Raw genomic sequence first — 23,539 nt, forward strand, 5'->3', positions numbered from 1 at the left:
GAGGGAAAGGTGGAGGGTCAGAGGCCCACACTTGGAGGTCACCTTCCTACCCCAGCCCTGATCTCTGACAGGAGGGGGAGTCCTCCCCCGTGTCAGAAGGCCAGAGCAGCCTCCGTCCCTTCCCAGGTTGTGTGCCCAGGTCCCCCTTTGCCCTCCGTCCCCCTCCGAGCCCGGGCTCTGCTGGTGGCCCATGCAGTACCCGGAACTGGCTGAAGTCGGCGTAGGTGGGGTCATAGGTCTTGTGGTGGGCGTCCAGCAGGATGGCGATGATGTGTTGCTGCTCCTCGGACAGCTTCGGCCGCAGGCTGTCCTTCAAGGCCTCCTCTTCCTTCCTCTTGAGGATCATCTCTCGCTTCCGCTGCACCTCTTCATCAGTCAGGATGACTGTGGGGCGGGAAGGGGGAGTCAGGGGGCCGCCCCTGCAGCCCCTCCAAGGAACCTTCCTCCAGGTAGAGGCACGAGATGGAAGGGGCTGTGCCTCACACTTGGAGCTCACCGGGCCGTCCGGCCGCGGGGACCCCAGGCCCACAATACAAATGGAAGATCGCGCATTCTATGCTGAAAAGGCAGGGGCACGAGAGAGGAGGAGATAGAGGATGTGGGAGATGGGATGCTGGGGCATTGTTAGGGAGCCTGGGATCTCAGTAACAAGGTGTCTGACTCTGCACAGACTGAGCTCTCCAGGCTTTTGTTTTCTTGTTTCTAAAATGAGAAGTTTGGACCAGATGATCACTTCTAAGTCCCTGTTTTGTTCCTTCCTCTGTAAAGCATGCGTATGTGGGGATCCTACCTCAAAGGACCGACTGCTCTGAGACCACAGAGCAGATGCTCACGAAACGTTTGTTCTTGTCACTTCTACCCCCTCCCTGTACTCCCTGATCCTGAGGGAGACACTGGGGGGAGGGAGGGTGCACAGTCACGGCGATAGAGGCTAGGAGGTGCTGAGAAGACCTCACACGGCCTTCCCCACATCCAAGTTTCCAGGCTTGTGATCTACTATGACCAACGCAGAAAGACTTTGCCTCTTTGGTTGGGCCAAAACAACCCCTGCCTCAGCCAATCCAGTCTTGAAATGATGCCCAAGGAAGTTTTCGAGTCCTCTGCAAGTCCCCAAGCATAGCAGCTCACAGCTCTAATCTGGGAAGCTCTCTCCAGCAACTGGCCAGTGTATCTCACCTCAGGGATCCCCTGACCCCTGCAGGCTGTGCAGGGGCTCCAGGCCTCCCGTGCTGGGGCAGCTGTCGGGAGGGCGGGGCTGGGAGCAGGGGTGCTTAGCACAGCAGCCGGGCACACAGACCTCCCGGCTGGGGCTTGCAGAGCGCTGACAGCAGGAGTGGGCGCTGGGGCCCTCGGCCTGCAGCTGCGCGCTCTGTGCTGGTCTTACCAGCGCATCTGCCCACAGAACTGAGAGTTTCACAAGAGCAGGGAGAGGAACCAGACCCCCAGAGTGGGTGGGTGCCCGGCTTCGAGAAAGGCCTATTGGCCTAGGCCCGTTGGGTGGGGGAAGGACGAGAGAAGTTGGCGGGGGCGGGGAGGGAGAGCCTGTCGGGGGTGGGAGTGGGCACAGCAGGAAAGGGAAGCCTGCTGCGAAAGATGGCCTGTTTCTTCCAGAGCTGAAACAAACTATACCTAGAGGAAGACTGGGGTGGACACCATGCCCAGGTTACTGAGTCACCTGCCCAAAGAGCTGCCAGCCCTCCTCCCACAGAGGGTGTCTGCTCAGACCCCAAGAGATCGAGCAGGGTGGGGGAGGGAGCATCCCATTCAAGGCAGGGTGTGAGGCCCTAGGGGAAGCCAAGATTAGGTGTCCGGTCTTTCCTGCTCACCTGAGGGGCAGGCGGAGGAGGTGATGAGGCTGAAGGGGGGTGGGGGGCTGGCTCTGTGTGCCCACAGGCATGCTTCTCAGCACCGACAGGGCTCTGATAACCCCCTGTGATTCTATGATGTCACTCTCCTGCTCAGAAACTTTTTCTGGATCCTTCCTGCTTACCATGCCCCAATTAAAGTCAAGATTCTCCGTGATTTCCCTTCTTCCTAACTTTCCAACCTCATTTCCTGGTGCCACTGGACACAGCTTCTGCTTTAGTCACGTTGGGATTGCTGACCTGTGAACATGATCTGCTCACTCTTGCCACTGCATTTCTCCTTGTGCTGGATGCCTGTCCAGCTGGGTCTTCTCTCCCCAGTAGCCGTGCAAGCTCTTTTGGTTCTCCAGCAACCAGTACACAGCCCTCTTGTACGACGAGAGGCTTTCTTATTGCCTTGATCTGCAGTGAGCCGTTTTTCCCACACACACTGGCACCCGATCGTTTTTCACTCTGTTACATTTACAGTTAGTACAGGTCCCAGTAAATGTCTTTATAGAGAGAACCTAAGAAGTTCAAGGTCTCCTTCACTGGAACTGCAAGCTACCTAAGGGTGGGGACCACATCCTACAATGCCTGAGTCTTCCCCACCAAGGCTAGCCCAGTGGGGCTTCCTCAATAGTCTGATGCACTGGACACCCAACACATCAACACTGGCTGTACCTACTATGTGCTGGTCGTCATCCTGGCTCAGGAAAGAATGGTGAGAAGTATAGCAATGCTGCACGTTCCCTACCATGTTGGAATGGCACACGCCGTACGCCAGTCCACCAGTTCACTGAGCAATGCTTACATGGTTAATTTAAATAATTGTGACTGAAGTATTTTCAAGACAGAATACCTTGTAACAGAACACCCGTAACATCACGTAACCTTTGCTTGATGATTCAGAGGCATCATTCTGAATAATTCTTAGACTTCACAGGGACAAGGTTATGACCTCAGAATTGTATGGAGTTGTTTTCCTGCACTATATGACTCAGCCAGCTGTGATTCTGAGTTCTTGTACTACTTTTCATACCAGTCTAGCCCGCTCTCTTCAGCTATGTGTTGTCTCTTCTTATTTGTGTGTCTCTAGAAGCGTGCCTTTATCCCCCTTAAGAGTTACTTCTAATCTGTTGGGAGCTGGAAATCCTGGTGATCAAGCTGTATGTAATAAAAAATACTGTTAATAAAATAGAGGTTTATTTGAATGTACCAGCCACTATTCTAAGTGCTTCTATATATTAACTCACATTACTTAGTCCTTATCATAACCCCTAAGGCAGGTACTATTATCCTCACTTTGCAGATGAGGGAAGTGAGGCCCAGAGAGGCTATAAAACTTGTTCAGAGTCACACAGCAAACAAGTGGTGGAGCTGGTATTTGGGCCTGGGCAGTCTGGCTGTACAGTCCAAGGTCCTAACCACTACCCCATACTGCCTGTGACTATAATTGGCTATGAATGCTCAGCAGGACCCTGGTCCTCAGCCATGGAGCTCTGACACACAAGGTGTTCCAATCGATCTGAAGAGTATGAAAAAGTAAATAAAGTTGCAAAGCTTGTAAGTGATTTACCTTAAAAGGAAAAAGTTAAGAGATTTGAGGTTAACCATATGACACTCATCTTCTCCCTCACTCCTAGTGAATAGTGACCACCAGCCCATATGCGGTACTACAGGAAGAAATGCTAAGATCCGCTGGTTTCACATGAAGGCTGCCAATCCATGGGCCTCCCTCCAGGCAACATTCTCTGGGGACTAATAAGTCATAATTCTCTCACATATGCAGATGTTGTTGTGACTTATGAAATAAGTCATTTGTTTAAAGGGGCTGTTAATTTCATAGGATTTAAAGAATCATTTTCTCAATGAATTGCTACTAAAATACCATTATTATTATGTAGGAGGGCACTTTTTTTGCTGGTTTGTTTTATTTTTTGTGTTTTTTTGGCTAAACAATAGAAATTTATTTCTCCCTAGGAGGCACATTTTGAAGTTAAAAGCCACTCAAGTTAAAAGCCCATTGATGGGTTCTCCAGTGAATAAAGGACATGAGCTGTGTACAGGGGTTTTGTGAAATCCGTTGCTTCCCAGGTCCTTGCTGAGTGTGCAAATGGCTTTGCTCAAGTTAATCCCGTGCAAGATATTCCCTGTTCCATAAAGTCTAGAATAGAGTTAGGGGGTCAAGATCTGAAAACATGAACAACTTAAAAACATTTCAGTCTGCCACAGGTGGCCTAAGGACAACATTAGGGGAACAGACATAAAATTTTCCCAAATGAATGACATTGACAGTATCAGATTTGGGAGATCTTCCTGATATATAAATCAGTGGGAGATGCAGAGAAACAAAGAAGCATAATGGGGAGCTAATATTCAATCATTCAACACATATTTACTGAGTACCTACTATGTGCCAGGGGCTGTGCTCATGCTGGGCAGAAAAGATGTAGATGTGTGAAAACATTAAACAAGTTCACATGTGCAGGCCGGGTCTACAAGAGGCCAGAACTCAACTGTGAAATGTCTTGGGCTCCAAGGACATCAAGTCAACTTTGACTTGAAGAGAGAGAGAGTCTTTAGCGGGAACAAAATCTCTTCCGCCCGCCCGTCTCTTAGGGCCCCAGACAGTGCCTGGAAATGCACAGTGGAGGAGCTCTGGCCCACTGAGGGGAGTGGAGGGAAAAGGGGAGGGGGGTCGAGAGGCTGTGCTGGGGTGGAGCCCACAGGCTTGACCTTTGGAAACAGGCCTAGATGATTAGCTTTGGAGGCATGATATATATATATATATATATATTTTTTTTTTTTTTTTTTTTTTTTTTTTTCGGTACACGGGCCTCTCACTGCCGTGGCCTCTCCCGCCGCGTAGCACAGGCCCCGGACGCACAGGCCCAGCGGCCATGGCTCATGGGCCCAGCCGCTCCGCTGCATGCGGGATCCTCCCGGACCAGGGCACGAACCCGCATCCCCTGCATCGGCAGGCGGACTCTCAACCACTGCGCCACCAGGGAAGCCCCGGAGGCATGATATTTTAATTTCTCTGAATTTGCTCATCTATCACAAAAAATAAAAACAGAAGTATTTACATATTTAGGGATTGTTGTCAGACTTTAACAAGAAAGTACTAGTGCCCGACACTGGTACAGTAAGTGGTCAATAAACATTAGTTCCCACAGGCATCTCCTCTGCTTCTTATGCCTCCTCTAGGAAACGGCCACCTCCCTGTCCCCACCAGAAAGGAGCCTGGGTTTGCAGCTCCCTTCAAAGGGAGCCCTGGGGTGCCCTGGGGTTTTACTAATGTTGACACTCAGTTGTCTCTAGGAGGCTAGGCCTTGGGGATGACAGCTAGCCTGGGTGATACATAAGCAGCTCTCCTAGGGTCCTGAGCTGGGGAGTTCCAGGCCCCCCAAAGCTTGGCTAACTTGAGGCAGGAAATAGAGCTCTTCCTGGAGGACCTTCCCTTTGGGGCAGTGGAAGGAATAAGCCTCGCGTTGGCCCAACATTTCTATTACAAACGGAGCTCTGGGGCCCAGACCCCAAAAGCACAGCTCTGCCAGCCCATCCCTAACTCAGCACAGCTCCCTGCACTAGCATGGTGAGAGTGGCGGGCACAGGGCTGCCCTGGGCATAGAGCAGGAGGGGGGCACGGGGCTCCGTCCGAGGGACTGAGGCTGAGATTAGGGTGGATGAGGCACAAAGCTGACCAGGGGCTGGGGGTGGGCATCCGCTTCTGGATTGCTGGCCCCCCACCACGTGGTGTTCCTGGGGTGGGAGCACCCTGAAACACTCAAGGCCTGCTCAGCACGGTGGATTCAGTGCTCTCCCCGGGGACCAGGAGTGATCTAGGAGGGACAAAGAGTTGGATTCTAGACCCAACACGCTTTCCGACTCCAATCCTGGCATTAATATGTTTGCCTTTCTGGGTCTCAGATGACTTCTAAGTGTGCTTCCTGTTCTAAGCGGATGGAACATCTCTTTTCTCCTGAGACATAGGAGAGGTACTTCTGGGACATCAGTGAGGCTGGCCCTGACCAGAACTCCTGTGGCACAGCCTTACTGAGTTCCAGGTGTAACTCTGGGCCATTCTTGGTTGGCTGGAGCCTTAGAACCATGGTCCCCTGCCCTGTGGAGGCTGTGTGCTCGGAGCGGGCAGGGGCAGGGGGCGGTGCACGCTGCCTCCTGTTTACGTCCAGCCTGGCACCTTGAACAGAGCAGGCTGCACTAAGCCAACGTGTGAGAAGCTCCACGAGGCACCCAGGCCTTGAGCCTCCATGACTCCAGGATAAACAGGAGTTGGGCGGGGCAGGGGACCTGGGCTAGGAGTGATCAGCGTGCCCAGGCCTGCATGCTCCCATGGGGGCGAGGAGGAACAATGGCCTGGAAGCTTCTTCCAGGGCTGCTGGTGTTGGCTGGGGAGCTGGTATCGGGAGTGAGGGGCCGTGGCCCACCAGAAGGGAGCCTGTCAGGGCCCGAGGGGCCGCCACTTCGCCTCTGTTTCCCAAAAACCCAGCATTTTTTCCCATCAAGGAAGAAACTTCCCGTCCCCTCAGTCCGGTCCTGTGGCTTTTTCCTTGTTCCAGACACGTCTCCCCTGTACCTAACCTCTCCAACGCCCACCCCCTGACCCCAGAATTGGCTCCATGGCCAGGAGGGCCTCCAGGGATGGCTGTATCTGAATGTCCCTCCTGAGTCTCCTCAGGCACATAGCTTAGCAGGGCATGGCCCCCATCCTAGGCCCTGGAAGGGATCAGGGTACAGTTCACAGACGGGGGTGAGCAAAAGGCACAGAGCAGGGAATAGTGTGCAGAGGGCACCCATGACCAGGCCAGCCCAGTGCCCTTGCTTCCAGCCCAGGGAGGGCCTGGCCAGCCCTGCCCAGGGTCTACTGAATTCAATGGTTACTCTGCTTACCAAGTAACTGGCACTAGAGCTCAGATGCAAAGTCCAGGGGTTATTTTTAGTTTAGCTTAGTTTTGTTTTGTTTTGGCCACGCCACACATCATGTGGGATCTTAGTTCCCCACCAAGGATCCAACCCGCGCCCCCTGAGTTGGAAGCACGGAGTCTTAACCACTGGACCGCCAGAGAAGTACCCAAGGGGTTTTTTGCTTGTTTGTTTGTTTGTTTTGCAGTATGCGGGCCTCTCACTGTTGTGGCCTCTCCCGTTGCGGAGCACAGGCTCCGGACGCGCAGGCTCAGCGGCCATGGCTCACGGGCCCAGCCGCTCCGCGGCATGTGGGATCTTCCCGGACCGGGGCACGAACCTGTGTCCCCTGCATCGGCAGGCGGACTCTCAACCACTGCGCCACCAGGGGAGCCCCCCCCAAGGGCTGTTTTTAACAGTGGGTCAGAACATGTTAACCTGCCACATTGGTCCTCTTCTGCAATGCCAGTGCTGGACAGGAAGTCCTAGAGGATCGCTCCTCTTTTTCAATCTGGATCTAGAGGGTCCTCCTAGAGTCTAGGGCTTCCCCTTACAGGATCTTTCCACCTAGTCCTGGACACCAGCCCTCTGATCTGCTCACTGGGCCAGAGTGGCTGGAAGGCTAGGGTGCGGCAGAACCCCCATGACAGCCAGGCTCTGAATATTTCTCCTCTCCATCACTCCTGCCCCTCCCCACTCACAGCAGCCCTCTCTCCCAAAGTCCAAAGAACCCCAGGGTCCTTGAGCCTCATCCTTTCCCCGAAGGTCCTGGAAAGAGGCTGCTGTAAGAATGGCGATGACGTCTTAGAGGAAGACAAACCTGGGGGGGCTCATGAAGGCAGTGCCCTGCCTGTCCCTCCTCACAGGCCTCGCACAGGACGGGCCCTTCCTGGGCCTCGGGACACACACACACACAAACACACACACACACGGATCCTAAAAAGGCTGGCAGGACTCCTTGGGCCTTTGACCTTGGAGTTCCAGCCTCCCTGCCTGATGCTGCTGGTCCCACTCATGCCAGGACTCCCGACTCAGGCCCCAAATGCCGGCAGCTACAGGGGAAGGGCAAAAGGACATTGCTGGCCAAACCTGGGTAAACAGCAGCGATCTGCCCCCTGACCCCGCCCTCGCCCTGCCCAGGCCCCGCCCCTGAAACTCACACTCCTTCATCATGCCGATGTCCACACAGCGCTTGAGCCGGCAGGCCTGGCAGTGGCGGCGGTTGTCCTTGGTGATGCGGCAGTCTCCATTGAAGGGACAGGTGAACAGTGCCTTCCGCTTCATGCTCCGTCTGCGGAGAGAGCACAGACCCTCAGCTGGGTCACTACTTCCCAGCCCCTCGGCCCTGCCTGTGGGAGAGTGGCCTGAGAGGGCTGTGATCAGGAGACCTGCCAATGCCCCCCACCCCCACCCCCGGGGCTCTATGTCTCCCAAGGAGGATGGCGGCCCAGCCCAGTCATTTCCTATTCTGCCCCCATCATTGGTTTTACTTACCTTTACAGTACTCTCCTCCTCCCTTTCTTTTTATTACACAGGAAATATGAGTGAATTAGCTAGCAAAAAAAAAGTTTAATACTGAAATCTGCGGAGTTGCCCTCACTGTCTTTAGTGCCATCATGAGAGGCGATGAAGCTGATCTCAGCTTTAAGTCTTCTAGAGTCAGAGATCTGTGACTAGAGCATCCCCGGTTCAGGGACAGACATGTGCACAGGTGCAAAGAGAAGGGAGAAAGGGCCCAAACCATAGCTTCAGACATCCAGACAACCTGCCCAGAAAGAGAAGCAGCCACATGAGCAGGTGGGTGCCTTGGGGTTTGGCCTTGCCTTTCCAAAAGGTAGAGGAAGTTAAGAGTTCTGTAAGAACAGAAAACTACCGAAGAGCTCTTAGCTCTTAGCTGGCGCCCCCCGCTCCACCTCGCAGCCTATGTAAATTTGTGTGTGTGTGCACACGTGTGCGTGTGTGCACACGTGTGCGTGTGTGTGCATGCACAGGCATGCGTGCAAGCCCAAAAGCTCATTTTCCTAATTCTGGCTTTCTCCCCTGCTCCCAGCCACAGCACATGGGACGTTTATGAGGCTGCATAAAGAACAGCTCCCCAGAGGCTTCTCAGCATCTGTACCCTAGAGGTTCCTCTTACTCTCCCCAGCCCCAGCAAGGGGAGGTCCCACTTTTTCTGCCCCAGGACAGGTGCCAAGATTTAGCTGGGGAAAGATGGTGGCAGAATCACTTTCTCTGTGAGCAACAGCATCTTCCAAGGAGCTGTGGAGATACCCAAGCCTTAGAAGCCAAGGTCCAGGCTCAACCCTTTCCCTCTCCTGGAGATGAGCTACCGATATCGTCTTCTCCTGTTGTCATATACTAGTTATGTTTTTGATGAAAAATGACTTATTGTTCACATTCACTAGAACACATACGGATTTAGGACAAACACGTTCATCAGTCGACATGGACATATGGGGACCAAACCAACTTGACCCCTGGGAGAAGGGAGAAGAGACTAGAGGAACAGGTAGTCATAGGTAGTCTTACGACCCTTAGGGCAGTCCTCATTTTATGGATAGGACCCCTGAGGTGAAGAGACTTACTTGAGGCGATTTAGCAAAGAGTTGAGCCTCCCAAGTTGGCACCTTAGGAATGTGAGGCTCAGCTTTTAGCTTCCTGGATTGGACATACTGTTTCATACCCAGAAACTCAAGGAGCTCGATGAAGCTGAACCCACAGGCAAACAGCTTCAGGCAGCTGGCCCTTGAGCACAGCTCAAGGCAAAGGCCACCCAGTGGTCTGGGAAGCAGGTGCTGTTGGCTTTGGACCTCAGCCCTGGTAACCCCCCATCACAACCCTCATACCCAAGGGGTCACCAGCAGACTGGGCAATACGGGGAGGTGGAGGAGTGCTAGCTATTCGGGTGGTTTAGCCCCCAGTCCAGCCCACTGAAGGCCATGTCCTGCCCCTGCAGTGACTCCCCAGGGAGAGACTGTATCCCAGGCTCTTGCCTATGGAAACAGAAAGCCTTTTTCCTTGTGCTTCCATACGTTTACCACAGCTTCCCAGGGGAACAGAAGAACATGGAAGCACCTTGGTTAATCTGAAATGAGATACTGTCATCACCACAGGGCACATCGATATGTTCCCAGACATGAGATTGGCTCCCCTTTTACTCCCTTGTCTCCTTCCCACTTGAGGCGCCACCTGTTACCACAAATGCTCGGGCCCCAGAATGCCCATAATTCTCTAACCCTACTCAAGGACCAGAAGTTTCTAATTAGAGCAAACTCTCATTTCCTTCTTTTTTTTTTTTTTTTTAACAACCACACATTTTGCCTGGGGGCTGAGCTGAGGGGCTGCTCTGTCCTCCTACCCACTGTCTGGTCTGGCTCAGAGGTCACCCTGTTCATTCTCTAGGGCCGCGGGCTCCAAGAAGAACACACATCACAGCACCTCTAGACCCATGAGCCAAAGCCTCTCACATCCCTGTGCTGGGGGCTGAGAGCTTCCCGAGGCCCCAGGAGGGAGGGGGCCCCAGCGTCCTTTCGAGGCTCGTCTCTCCTTCCTCAGGCTCTACGGGGCCTGCCCCTGTCCCTCACCAGTGGGCACCTCCTCCAACTGCAAATTTGCTTGGAAAAAAGATTTTGAAACTTCACTCTCTTTCTTTTATCTTTCTCATGTTGTAAATCTGAAGCCTAACCCTGGCTTTCACATACAGGAGAGTGGAAGATAGCTGCTCAGCCCAACTTTGCCTGACAGCAGCAGTGGACTCCAAGAGGCTGGGGTAGGAATCCAGAGGATGCAGAGCTGGGTTAAATGAAAATACTGGGGGAGGGGGACCCGTGTCCTTGCTTTCAACCTTATATTAGGAGTATGAAGCGCAACAGGATTGAGATTGAAAGAGGTGGAGGAGGAGGACCAAGACCATGACAAGGAGGGAGAGATGGAGAGAAAGGAGGTGGTGGAAGGGGGAGAGAAGAAAGGAGGGAAGGAGGGAGGGAGGGAGAGAGAGGGGGATAGAGAAAGGGACAGAGACAGAGAGGGAAGGAAGGAAGGAAGGAAAGGAGAAAGGGAGGGAGGAAGAAAGATGTTAAAAATTCTACTGGCCAGGCTCACAGCAGGGCTCAGACGGGGGGTAAGAATGCAGCCTGTAATTTTCATCTGTTGCCACACCTTGTCCTGAAGCCCACCAACCTTGTACTGTGTCTGCACGTTATTTGAGCAAAGCAGAAAGCAGCCTATAAACATCTGGAGCTCTGAAGTTATTATTATGAAAGCATACAGTAACCAGCTCTTCGTGGCTCCTCTACAGACAGAATCAGAGGCAAGGCACTGGATAGTGGCTGGGAAGACGGAGGCTGCACGTCACGAACAACGTCATCATGCTCCGGGTTGTGGGGTCAGCCTTTGGGGCCCGGAAAGCTCTCTCACCAACTGCAGCAGGCAGACCCAGGCCCTTCCCGGAGCCTGGGTTCTGGAGCCAGCCTTTCTGGCTTGTCTGGCCCAGCATGGCTGTTTGGCAGGACACAGTTTCCCTGGTCTCTGAGGCCCAGTTCTTCCGTGTTCTCCCGCCTTCTAAGGGCACTTGCACACATGTGGTTGTCAGCTAGCCTCTGCCCACGAGAACTTAGGGCAGCCAGACTGGCCAGCCCTGGCTCTGTGCTTTGTCCTGAAGATCCACGCCCTGCCCTGCCTTCCTCCTAACACTAATTGCCTGGGAGCTGGTTTGGTTTTGAGAAACAAGAGCCTTGGCTTTCCAAGGGAGCCCATTTCCTCAGCAGCGCTCTTAGCCTGGACCCTGTCATTTTCTGGATGGTTGGCAATTATACCCCAGCTCAGGAAGGGGGTGGTGGTAGGGGTGGTGCAACCAGGCTAAATATAGATGCAGTTTCTAGAAAGCTAGGGTGAGAAAGGACATTGACAGATTCTTGCAACAGAGACCAATTCATCAAAACATGAGACAAGCAGCTCACAAAAGCATCAAGCGCCTGGGGCCAGGGTCTTGGGCCTGGGACCGGAGGGTCCTTTTTCAGTAGGTAACCCCTGACAGCAGAGACACACCTTGTAAAACTCAAAACTGGGGCCTAATACTAGCTCTGAGTTTTGTCTCCACTGCAGCTCTAGTGTCACAGAAATCCCAGAGCCCAGTCTGGATGCAGATGTCTTACAGAGCTCCTGATATGAAAGGCCTGCCTGTGTGGTCTGATAATGAGGCCCACTGGGCACATTTGTGTGTGGTGACATCAAGGGGTTCTCAGCAGGTGGGTTAAAAAAGAAAAACCAACTTTAAGGGAAGGTAGGTTAGCAGTGGTAAAGACCGCAGGCCTCTTTTTTGGAGGGCAATTTGGCAATACAGCCATACATTGAGACATCGCAGGTTTGGTTCCAGACCACCGCAATAAAGCCAATATCGCAATAAAGCGTGTCACGCAAATTTTTGGTTTCCCAGTGCATATAAAAGTGATGTTTACACTATATTGTGATCTATTAAGTGTGTAGTAGCATTACATCTACAAAAACCATGAATACACTTTAATTAAAAAATACTGTATCATTAAAAACCATTAATTATCATCTGACAATGCGGGGTTGCCACAAACCTTCAATTTGTAAAAAACACAGTATCTGCAAAGTGCAATAAAACAAAGCACAATAAAATGAGGTATGCCTGTATCTACCAATATATAAAGTGCACAGAGCCTTTCACACAGTAAAGCACTTCCAGGAATTCATCCTGTGGGTAGGGACTTGAGAATTGGGTTGAGAAGGAGACATTTTTCACTTATGTTCCCTTATGAACTGTCTACATCTTTTTAAAAAAACCATTCACAGGCACTAGTTAACCAGACAAAAAACAAAAACAAAAACCCCACCCTTTATAGCTATTTAAAAAATTTTAATGAAACACAGACTTTGGTTAGATGGATCTGTTTGGGTTTAAACTCTAATGCACAACCTTGGGTAAGTTATTTAATCTCCCCATGCCCATGCCTCAGTTTCCACATCTGTAAAATGGAAACAACCTTACAGAGGGGGTTGCTGTAAGGATTAAATAAAGGAAGCAGGACCTGGTACAAAGTAAGCACTAAATAAAGAGAAGGGAGAGAAGCTGGCAGGGAGGGGCAGTGGGAGGGAGTGCTGAAGGGTGGCTGAAGAAAGCAGTGAGAATCCGAGACCCTGGAAGCAAAGAGCACATCTCACACCAACGCCTGGAGTGCCTGGTGTGGGACTCTGCAGGCAGAGAAACTCAAAATGTACTGTTGCTTCATGTATTGTCGCTCCTGATGTCTAGACCCACAGTCCTTGTGTGAGTTACAGCGAGCAATGTCCAGTTTCTCTGAGCACCAACCAGGTCTCACAGAGTCCTTGATTGACGTGAAGGTCTCTAGAGACCCCGGACCAGCCCTTTCTTTCTCATACCTGATATTTAACTCCTGTTCGGGGACCTTTAATCAGAGACCCTTGCTGACACATAAAGTCACACATGTTCCAGGTTCCATGATAGAGGAGAGGAAAGGACTGTATGTTCTCAGAAATTCAGACACTACAAAGGGACAGTGATAATAGGTACCACTTACTGAGAGCCTTCTCTGCCAGTACTTTACATATTCTCTTCAATGCTCTCAACAACCTATTAGGATAGGTATTATCCCTATTTTACAGGTGGTACAAAAAGGCAATGGAAAGTTAAATAATTTGCTTCATGTCATACAGCTAAAAAGTGTAAAAGCTGAGATTAGAATCAAGATCTGTTTGATTCCAAAGCCTCTGGTATTCTTACATAATGTGGTCCTTATCATGAATCCACCATATCTCAGTCCAAGCCAGAGCAGCCGTCAAAAGTATGCCCTCTGGGCTTCCCTGGTGGCGCAGTGGTTGAGAGTCTGCCTGCCAATGAAGGGGACACAGGTTCGAGCCCTGGTCTGGGAAGATCCCACGTGCCACGGGGCAACTGGGCCCGTGAGCCACAACTACTGAGCCTGTGCGTCTGGAGCCTGTGCTCCGCAACAAGAGAGGCCACGACAGTGAGAGGCCCGCGCACCGCGATGAAGAGTGGCCCCCGCTTGCCGCAACTAGAGAAAGCCCTTGCACAGAAATGAAGACCCAACATGGCCAAAAATAAATAAATTTATAAAAAAAAAAAAGTATGCCCTTCCAAGTCCATGAGCAGGAAGAAGGGGCTGTCTGAAGGACTTCTGTAGGACAGAGAAGCCACTGGGATAGAGGCAGGATCTGAGATGGGCGGGTTGGAAGTAGGGGATAACATATGGCCATCCTCTCCACTGGCACCTCTACTGCCATCGCACGGAGAGGATTCCCAGCGTGTGTCGAGAGGGAATTCACACCAGTGAGCCCTGAGGAGAGTGCTGGCTTCCTAAGGAAATAAAACACTGACCAGAAAGAAATGTACCCTCTTCCTCATGTCCACGTAGCTGCTTTTCCTTTTTTTTTTTTTTTTTTTGGCGGTACGTGGGCCTCTCACCGTTGTGGCCTCTCCCGTTGCGGAGCACAGGCTCTGGACGCGCAGGCTCAGCGGCCATGGCTCACGGGCCCAGCCACTCCGCGGCATGTGGGATCTTCCCGGACGGGGGCACGAACCCGTGTCCCCTGCATTGGCAGGTGGACTCTCAACCACTGCGCCATCCGGGAAGCCCCGTAGCTGCCTTTCTTGACACCTGCAGTGGCGTTCCCTCTCCAACGATTCTGGCCTCCTCCCCCCAAGCTTCTAAACATCACTCTTGGCTGATCCGTAGCTGACCCCCTCATTCTCTTCCGTTCACATCTTTGAGCAGCTACGGAGAGAGGCCAGATGCCAAGCTGACCTGGGCAAAGTTCTCTCCAGCAACACCAACCTCTTGGTGACTCATTCACTTGTGCCCACAGAATGACCCAAGCGACCACCCCTCCCCTCTCTATTTACTCTACTGCCTTTAAGCACTTTGAGTCGCTGCCCCGTTGCTCTGCGCCCTTCACAGCACAGCTCCCGCAAAGATTGTCAGGATGAACTTCCTGAAAGCCAGAACACTCCTCATGTTCCTGGATCCTCACCAGCCTGTGCTCCCCAAGGCCCGTCATTAACAAGGTCCCTGAGAACCTTGGGACTCACGAACAAGAAGGCATTTCTCCACACCGTCTTTGTTGGCTTGGTGCTTGCTGCACATGTCAGCTTCACGGTGTCCTGATGAAGAGGAGGGAGACGACATACAGAGGCAAGCAGTGATCTGTTTCTCAACCTTGCCTTCCAAGTCCACCTCTTAAACGTCACCAGTATTCTTCATTCTCTTCATCAAAAGGGTCTTTCTGATTTTTCTTTTCTGTCCTTTACACCTTTCCCCTATATCAAACTCTGGACAAAGCTATTCATGACCAGAGATTCATCCACATCCACAGATCATCACTATATATATGTGTGTGTGTGTGTGTTTATATATACATGCTTTGTAGTGGGCTTACATATTTTCCTCCTATGTCTCTTGCTTATGCTCTGGTTGTTAACCTATTACCAAGACATATAACCATCTAGAAGCCTGCCCATGCCAATCTTTTATTCACACTAGAAATCTTTCTCTGAGTAAGTACATGTATTCCAGAGGAGCAAGAAGCAGAAACAACATGAAATAACTTGCAGGAGGAATTGGCCGGCAATAGTCTCTAATTTCTGACCATGGATCAATAGAACTGACCAACCCCCATAATCACACTTCGGTTTGATTATGAGTCTTGGACCTGCTGGGATGACCAGAGCTCTAGCTTCTAGAGTGGTTTAGCTTGACTTAGAAGTCAATCAAACACTAAATGGTCAAATGGGCTTATACCCCAGGGCTTAGAAAATAGCCAATGACTCAACACCGAAGTAATGCTCTTGCCTTGAGAACTGCTACTGTGGGGTTGAGTGAGCTCCTTGACAGCAAGGACTTGTGTTATCTTTGTGTTCTCAAGGATGTGGTACCCGACACAGAGAAGTACCTCCCACTGACAGAGGCCTTCCTTCCCAGCATCAAGATTTCACAAACAGATATGTGACAATGGAATTCTCGAACAACTATTTGAAATAGACTAAAGTGGAAGAATATCAAACAGAATTTGTACGAAGCAAAGGAGGAGAAGTAGGGGAAGGGGGGGAAAGAAGAGAAGAAATTACATATAGACAGTCTATTCTTGTTATTCGAGGTAGTTATGTTCTATCAAGCAAATATTGAACCATCAGCAAATATTGAACCATCGCTCCTAAGAGAATACGGGTTAGGTTCCTGAGAGCCTCTGGTCACAACATTTTCGTCAATCCAGCAGTACATAACTTTGTTTCATGTGTGTTATCTGTTTAAAGGCACCTCATTTAGCACATATTGTTGATTCATTAACATTGAACTCACAGCCAACAGCACTATAGCTCACGTCTGAACAAAGCTTGTCTAACACGTCTTTTTTCTGTAAGGCAACCTGTAGCTTTCCTGTGCTTAGGAGCACCTGACAGAATTTCAGCACCAGGCTTGGGTGCCATCTTGAGCAGTGAAATCACCATCACGTACAAAAATGCAAAAAGGGTGGCACTAAATAGACCAAGAAAAAGACACTTGTTTACAGCGTGAGAGCTGAAGCAGAGGCAGGATGTCTTGCGTGGCCTCAGCTGGGAACGTGTGCATTGGGAGACTCGAATTTTTCTCCACTCTGCACGTGTCCACAAATGAGCACAAAAGTGCTTCAAGTATTGATTTGGGGATTACAAGTAAATTTTAGCAGGTAGTCAAATTTGCAGATACGGACTCCACAAACAGTGAAGATCAACGGTGCGTGCATGCATGTGTGCGTTTGTGTGTGTATTTATAAAACAAAATTCAAGCCAAACAACAGAGATGTTGGCTCTTCAGATAGTGCAGCCTGGCTCAGTCATCAAGGCAGAGATAGTAAAGATATAAGGTAGACCGAGGTCAGGGTAACAAGATAAAAGCAGCCTGCTGCTGGTAATGTCAGGCCTTGCAGGCAGGGATTGTGGCCATCAGCCAGCAGCAGAACTCTGAGGCATCTCAGAGATAGGGGCTAAGGCTGGGTTACAGTAGCATAATGTGCCCACGTGCAGCAAGCCACACTGTTGGTCCGTGGTGCCCTGAATGTGCAAACCTGCCATCCCTGTCCTGTTGGTATCTCCCAAACCTGGCTCTGGACATGAGGGAGACTGTCCTGCCTCCACCCGGATGCCTAATGGGTCTGTCCCAAGGATTCACCGCCTAGTGGTGTGTCTGAGGGCAGCAAGCCCAGGTGCACAGGGATCGGAGCTTCTCTAGTGAGGAACTCCCACATGTCATAATCCAATAAGCAGCCACCTAAGAGTCCCATCTCTCAGAGCAGAATCCCAGTGGGTGGTGACCTGGAAAGAGAGGGGGTTTGGGGTGGGGTCCATGAATCAACCAAACAGCCCTGAGAGCAGTTGGAGACGTTTGGGTTACAGATTGAGGAGATATGACCTTTGTCTGGGTCTCCATGTCCCTAGCTCCTAGTCCAATGCTCGGATCACAGATGCTCATTAAAATCCGGGAGGCAGTGTGTGAAAGAGAAAACAGAAGGAGGGTGGATGGCTGGAGAGACTTTTGTTTATTAGGGCAAGGTTCCACAAAGGACGTCAGTATTGAACCATCAGGCTCAAATATGTAGATATTTCTATTGTGCTTTGTTTCTCAAAACACCTTTGTATACGTTCTTTCATTAATCCTCATTTTATTCTATATACTAGAGGGGTCGGGTATTTATACACCCATGTGGTTAGTTGGGGTAACTGAAACATAGAGAAGTCGAGAGATTTGAGCAAAGACAGACAATTAATTAACGGCACGGTAGCATTATAGCTCACACATTTCTGCCTGGTTTTAAGATGGGAAGCAGGCCCTGATGCGAGCACACAGACTCCTTCTCCATTTTCACTCTGAAGGCAGCTTCCCCATCCCCAGGCCCTGGCAGCAAAGGGTCCAGGTGGCACCTGGGACACAAGGCCTGGGCTTGGGAAGGCCCACCCTGCAGAAAGCACGGGCTTCAGGCCAGAGGAACAAGAGACGTGGCAACAGGACCTGGAACCAGCGACGCTGTCGGTCTGGTTCCTGAGCTCAGTAGGCAACCAGTGCCAGGCCACACAGGCAGTTAGCACCCACAGAAACCCTGCCCGTGGCCCAGCGGTTGCTCAAGGCAGTGAAACTCTGGGCCTGCCAGCTCCCGAGACAGAGGGCAGGTGAGTCCCTGAGCCCAGGGGTCCCCGAGCTGGAGGGGAGCACCACAGACATCCTGAGGCCTCTGATTCACTCTGCCCTCGATGCCCGTTCAGGGAAATGGGAGTCCTTGTTCTGGACTTGATTGACTCTTCCCACTCTTTGATGGCTAAAGCCTTGCCCTTAGTTTTACTCACCTCCAACAAGACTATTATACAGAAGCTCTTTTTTGGTCACCTTCTTGCAGGCTTCTCTCTCTCTCTCTCTCTTTCTCTCTCTCCAAAATATGCCAAATGCTAATTTCTCATGGCTCACAATCCCATCCTGTAATGCATCACTTCTCTATCCTCCCTCCCTGGTTCTGGATGGGAACAGCCTTTGTCTAGCCTTTCTAGTACTTTCCCATACTGTTTACACTGGTAATGCTGGGCTCACATGAGAAGAGAGGAGGCTGCTCATAGAGAAACTGGCCCTGACCAAACAGGAATGCCTGCGCTTCCTGAGCATTCTGAGGGTGGTTTTCCAACCTGGGACAAGGAAGCCGTGGATGCAGATCTGGGCAACAGATCAACTATGGAGGTCCAATCAGGGATGCAGTTTCCCTTGTTCCAGGGAATGGTTTGATTTGGATGGGGGGTGGGGAGAGGGCAAGCTCTGAGGCCAAGTTCTTGGGCCTCCCCGAGGCCATGCCGGTCTCTTGGATTAGGAAGCTGTGATCATCAGCTGGTAGGAGGTTTGCTCCGGGCGGACAGACACGTGGGTCGGTGCAGGGGGCTGCGGGTCAAGGGGTAATGGAAGGATGGGGACCTACATGGCACCTCAGGAAAGCAGTTTCTGAGGGGGTCAGAGGACGAGCTGGAGCTGAGGGCAGAGGAGGAAGAAGACAGCCTCGAGACCCTATCGCCCCTGGGGGCTGTGAGAGCTGGCGTGTTCCCGGGCCTGGTAGGGAAGGAGACACGGAAAATGCAGGGTCTCTTTCTGGGAAACCCTGTTCCTCTCCTTCCCGTCGTCCTTGGGGAGGACTTACCTGAAGAAGCCTTTGCAGCCTTCGCAGGTCATAGCGTTGAAATGGAAGCCGGTGGCTCGGTCTCCGCACACACCGCAGATCCGGGGCACGTGCCGGTCGAAGTCGCCGGGGTCAGGTAAGGAAGTGCCGGCTGCCATCGCCTCCATCCCTGCAAGGACAGCAGGCAGGGGTGAGACAGTGCCAGGGCCGGCTGGCGGCCCTTCCGCCAGGAGCTCAGCAAAGCTGGGCAGCTCCCCGGCCGGAGCAGGATTCTTTGGTGCCCTCCCTTCATGGCTCTCGGTCCCCAGCTCACCCTCCTGACACTCCGCTGGCCTCGAGCAGAAGGCGGACTCCTAACCCAGTTCGGAGCAAAACTGTGGAGGGGCGCTGCAGTGATGCTCACGGCGTGGCCTGGAACCAAGGTGCCAGGGAGCAGAGGCTGTGCCTGCTGCCTACAGGCTGGGCTACTTTGGGCAAGATGTTCAGCCTCTCTGCACCCCACTGTCCTCATCTGAAGAATGCGTTTTTCTTCACCAGGTGAGAGGAAGGATTATGCGAATGAACATACACACGCCACTGGTCTCAGCTCCACCTCAGAGGGGGACCTGCCGCAGGTCAGAGGACTCTCTCGCCTAGTGTCCCCTCCAGGAGGGACGAGGGCCCTCCAACAGCCTCCAACGCAGAGGGAAACCCTCAGCCCCTCTTTCCTTCAGGGCGAGGGGAAGAGGATAGACTATGTGCCCAAATCAGACCCTGTCGTGCCAGGTCCTCGCCGCCCTGCAGCTCAGGATGGACAGGACTTGTGCCCCTGCGGTCCTGGTACCAAATTCATCAGTCTTTTTCTCTCTCTTTTTTTTTCAGTAATGTGAGTCATATACAGTGAACTAATTTTGTTTTCAGAGATGGCTTTTACAAATAGGCATTATCTAGAGATGGATTTCACACTTGAAGAAAGTGGGGAAGGAGATAGAGGGAACAAAATATATAGCTTTGGGAGATCCTTCTCAGGAAGCGCTGACAGGTCTTCCCTTGAGCAAACTGGGGCCTTGGCTTCACCCGCTGCCCCTGATCCCCACTGCTGTCAGCTCAGAGCTGCTTCTGGGGTCCCTCCTGCCTCCCTGAAATGGTTTCAGACCCTGCTTCCTCCCACTTTTATCTGAGTGCTCACATGGGTTGTTACAGGTTTAAGTGCCTTGGCTCCAGGGCAGGAGGGTCCCTCAGGACAGAAGAGAAACAAGAGAGAAAGCCAGTGGTGAGGGGACAAGCACCCTACCCACTCCTACCCTGGTGCCACGTCCTCCCACTGAAGGGAGAGAGGTAGCTTCCGGGGGCCCTTGGGAAGCTCCAAGCTTCTTTCCAATGACTAGGCTCTCAATCTGAGCTTAGGTTTGACACAACAATGCCTGGTAAGGTCTTATTTCAGTCCATCTTCATCTCACCCCAGTGAGGCAAGTACTATTATTATCACTTGTTTTTACAAATGAGGCCCAGAGAAGCCCAAACATTGAGGTTTTCTAGCAACTATAATTACAAAGTGCACAAAACGAATACTTAATCTTACAAAAAGAAAAATCTCACCAAGAGCTTCAAGCCAAACAAAGGAAGCTGGACAGATAAGGACAGGTATTGTCAGTCCTGCAGGGGCAGAGGGGCCCTGATCACAGACAGATGTATTGGATCCCCTAACTTTCTCTTTCAGCTCTTCTTTTCCTGGGAACTTTAAAGTAATAATAGTGACCCTGTTGCCCATCCCTATCACAGCTAGGTTGATACTTGTTAAACAATAATGTTTATATATATACACATGCAGAGACAGAGAGAGAAACACTTTTAAAAAAAAAAGAACAAAGGAATGATTCACAGAAATTTTTGAGGGAGTAAGATTGGGGAGGGCATGCAGAGGCATTATGTAGCAGCCATATTCCATTTCTCTGAGTGGTAGGTATACAGTGTCTTATTATTCTTATTACTACTACTAAAACTCTATTTTCTGTTTTATATGCTACATAAAACATTGCATAACTGTAAAACAACTAAAAATAAAAGAGAGTGCCTTTGGGTTTGTCAACACTGTCCCTATAGCCCATATTAAGTCCAGGCTGACTCCAGGCTCCTGGAGTGTCACCCACATCCCAGACGTGGGCAGGGATCCCAGAGACCCAATACCATTGTGGGGCAAGAAGAGAAACTGTCTAGGATGCTTGTGGCTTGACCCCAGGTCAGCTGAGATGATGCAATTCCCAGTCATCGTGATGTTGCTACAGAGTCTGTGTCATCCAGCGACCAAACATCCGGTGGATTTGGTGGAAAAAAGAGAAATTAAATGTGAGGGTGGAAGGAAATCAGTCAGATCAGTACAACAAGTATTCAGCATCATCTGGGCTCACTGGAGATGTGTTGATGCAAGAGAACTGAAACAACATGACACCACAGCTGGGCAACTGCGCCTTCCTGCAAGAGAGTGACGGCAGGAAGGCTCCTGGCCCGGGGGTGGGACCCCAGGCACTGGGTTAGGCCTGACAGAAGGCTGGACCCGGCGGCCAGAGGCCCAGAGTGAACAGGACAATTTCAGGTGAGCTGAGAGACAGCTCAGCCCTGCTTGGGGTTATGCGCTGCTACCAAGAAGCCAGGGCCCAGGACCAAGAGTCCAGAGGTGGAGAAGAGTCCCAGGCACATATGGCCTGAGATCTGGCAGTGCCAGGAGTGACAGGCAGAGACCATGGAGGGCAGGAAAGAGAAAGGAGTTGGGAGCTGGATAGGAAACCTCACCATGCTGGATGGCCCCCTGGGGTCTTGGCCTGGGCATCTGCAAGCCCCTCCCTCTGAGGCCTCACCCCGATCAGCCTGGCTCCAGGTCTCCACCGCGGGCTGCTGAGGACTCTGCTGACACAGGACTGGACCGACCCACGTTTGCCAAGGGCAAGGGAATATCTCCTCTTCCCCCTGCCCGCCGCCTTCCCATGCCCACCTCCCCTCGCCCCCCGGAAAACAGAAAGCCAGGAGGCTGTGGCTGAGGAGGAAACACCCACCTGAAGGAGCAAAGGAGGGAAGGGAAGTCGCGCGCAGAGGCGCCCTTCTGTGAGGGCTCGCAGACGCTTCCAACCAGAAGGACCCTGAAATGAAACGGGGGAAGCACTTTACAGCTCAGCGCTGACCTCACCGCTGGAGAGCTCATCAAGCAGGATGAGAGGCTCCTTCCAGGGGCTTTAGTCCCTAGATCAGGGACTGAAAACTTGACGGAAGTGATCTGTTGGGGGCAGACATGCGGTGTCATCACTGGGAGGACTGAAGGGGCGGGAGCCCAGCTAGCAGCCAGGAACAGCCCTCCGTTGAGGCCGGGGGCAGCAAGAGCTGCGGGAAGGAGTCGGAGTGGCATCCAGCACAAGGGCAAATGGAAAGCGCACCAGAGAGTGCTAGGAGGGGAGGGTGGGCTTCTTCCAAGGGAGCGCGACTGCTCCCACGGCCCCACGCCCGGGTTTTAAGGATGCTCGCAGAGCCAGAGGGGGGCCTGGCAGGCTGCTGAGGGCGGGAAGGAGACTGGTGCCCGGGCGATGGCAGAGGCCACTCGGGAACTGGGAATGGTGCAGGTTAGCCCTGGCCTCTTGGGATAGCTTCAAAGACAGGTGTCTGGGATCTGCTGTCTGTGGAGACTGGGTGTAGGCGGGGCAGGTGCCGCAGGGGTTAAATACAGCAACGCACCGCTCTCAAACAGGATGTTTTCTGCCACTTTTAGCTCTTCCCCAGACATGCTCAACACCTCCGGCCTCGGCCAAGGCTGAAGGTGGGCTGACTCTAGTGTCCAGACTCTGGGTCTCAGTGGCGTGATGGGTCACCAAGGTGGGGCTGGTGGAATTTCACCCTTCCCACTTCCACCCACACTCAGTGCTACTTGCCCACCCAGACAGACAAATACACACACACTTCCTCCCTTCCCTGACGCCAGTAGGAAGTGGCTGGGGAGATAATAGATACGCAGGTGCCTGACCCCGAACCCTGGCAAAGGCCTTTCAGGCAAACCCCATGTGGGGAAGGTTCAGACCCCCAGCTTTTGTTTCACTGCCTCCTCGTGGCCCGACTAGGCAGAGAAGGGGAGAGCCCAAGGGGCATCCAAGACCCGGGCCCAGTCCTAAGACTGCCAGCCCACGGACCCATCTACCACCCCCTCAGGCACTGCCCACCCCCAAGGAACAACTGAGGAAAGTGTCAGTGGACCCTACTGAGATAACGTGAACATGGCTGGCCCACTCCCAAGGACCGTGGGTGGAGGAGGGGTACCTGCAGGGCACAGACATATGGCCACTTCCTCCAAGCCAGGCTCTCCTCTGCTCTTGCTGCTTGTACTGCCCAAGGCCCCCCAGCCAACCGGGCTCTTCTGGATTCTACCCCATGGCCTTAGCAATTTCCCAGACTCCCTGCTTGCTCCTCGGGAAGGCTGAGGTAAGGACCAAATGGGTACAGAAAGGACCACTGCTTTCCTGCTCTCAGCCCCTAAGATATTTAGAAGTCAGACCTGAGATCCAGGTAGCCTGCCAGCCCTGAGCTTAAAGAGAAAGTGTTTGAGTATCTACTATGTGCCACCCGGG

At 52.1% G+C, this 23,539-nt stretch overlaps 1 protein-coding gene across 1 annotated transcript in view; it reads right to left on the bottom strand.

The window, feature by feature from the left end:
* The window catches only part of VDR (vitamin D receptor), a 35,504-nt gene extending 13,415 nt beyond the window's left edge, over positions 1–22,089 (bottom strand). Inside the window, exons 1-4 of the mRNA XM_082634729.1 lie at positions 21,986–22,089; positions 18,978–19,125; positions 7,931–8,061; positions 200–384 (exon numbers count right to left, since the gene is read on the bottom strand). Of these exons, the coding sequence (XP_082490855.1) occupies positions 200–384; positions 7,931–8,061; positions 18,978–19,123 (462 nt within the window). The 5' untranslated portion in view covers positions 19,124–19,125; positions 21,986–22,089. The remainder of the gene's footprint in view (positions 1–199; positions 385–7,930; positions 8,062–18,977; positions 19,126–21,985) is intronic.
* Between the last annotated feature and the right edge of the window lie 1,450 nt (positions 22,090–23,539).

Source organism: Mesoplodon mirus (genome assembly GCF_964341445.2).
Source record: "Mesoplodon mirus genome assembly, chromosome: 11".
NCBI classification, from domain to species: domain Eukaryota; kingdom Metazoa; phylum Chordata; class Mammalia; order Artiodactyla; family Ziphiidae; genus Mesoplodon; species Mesoplodon mirus.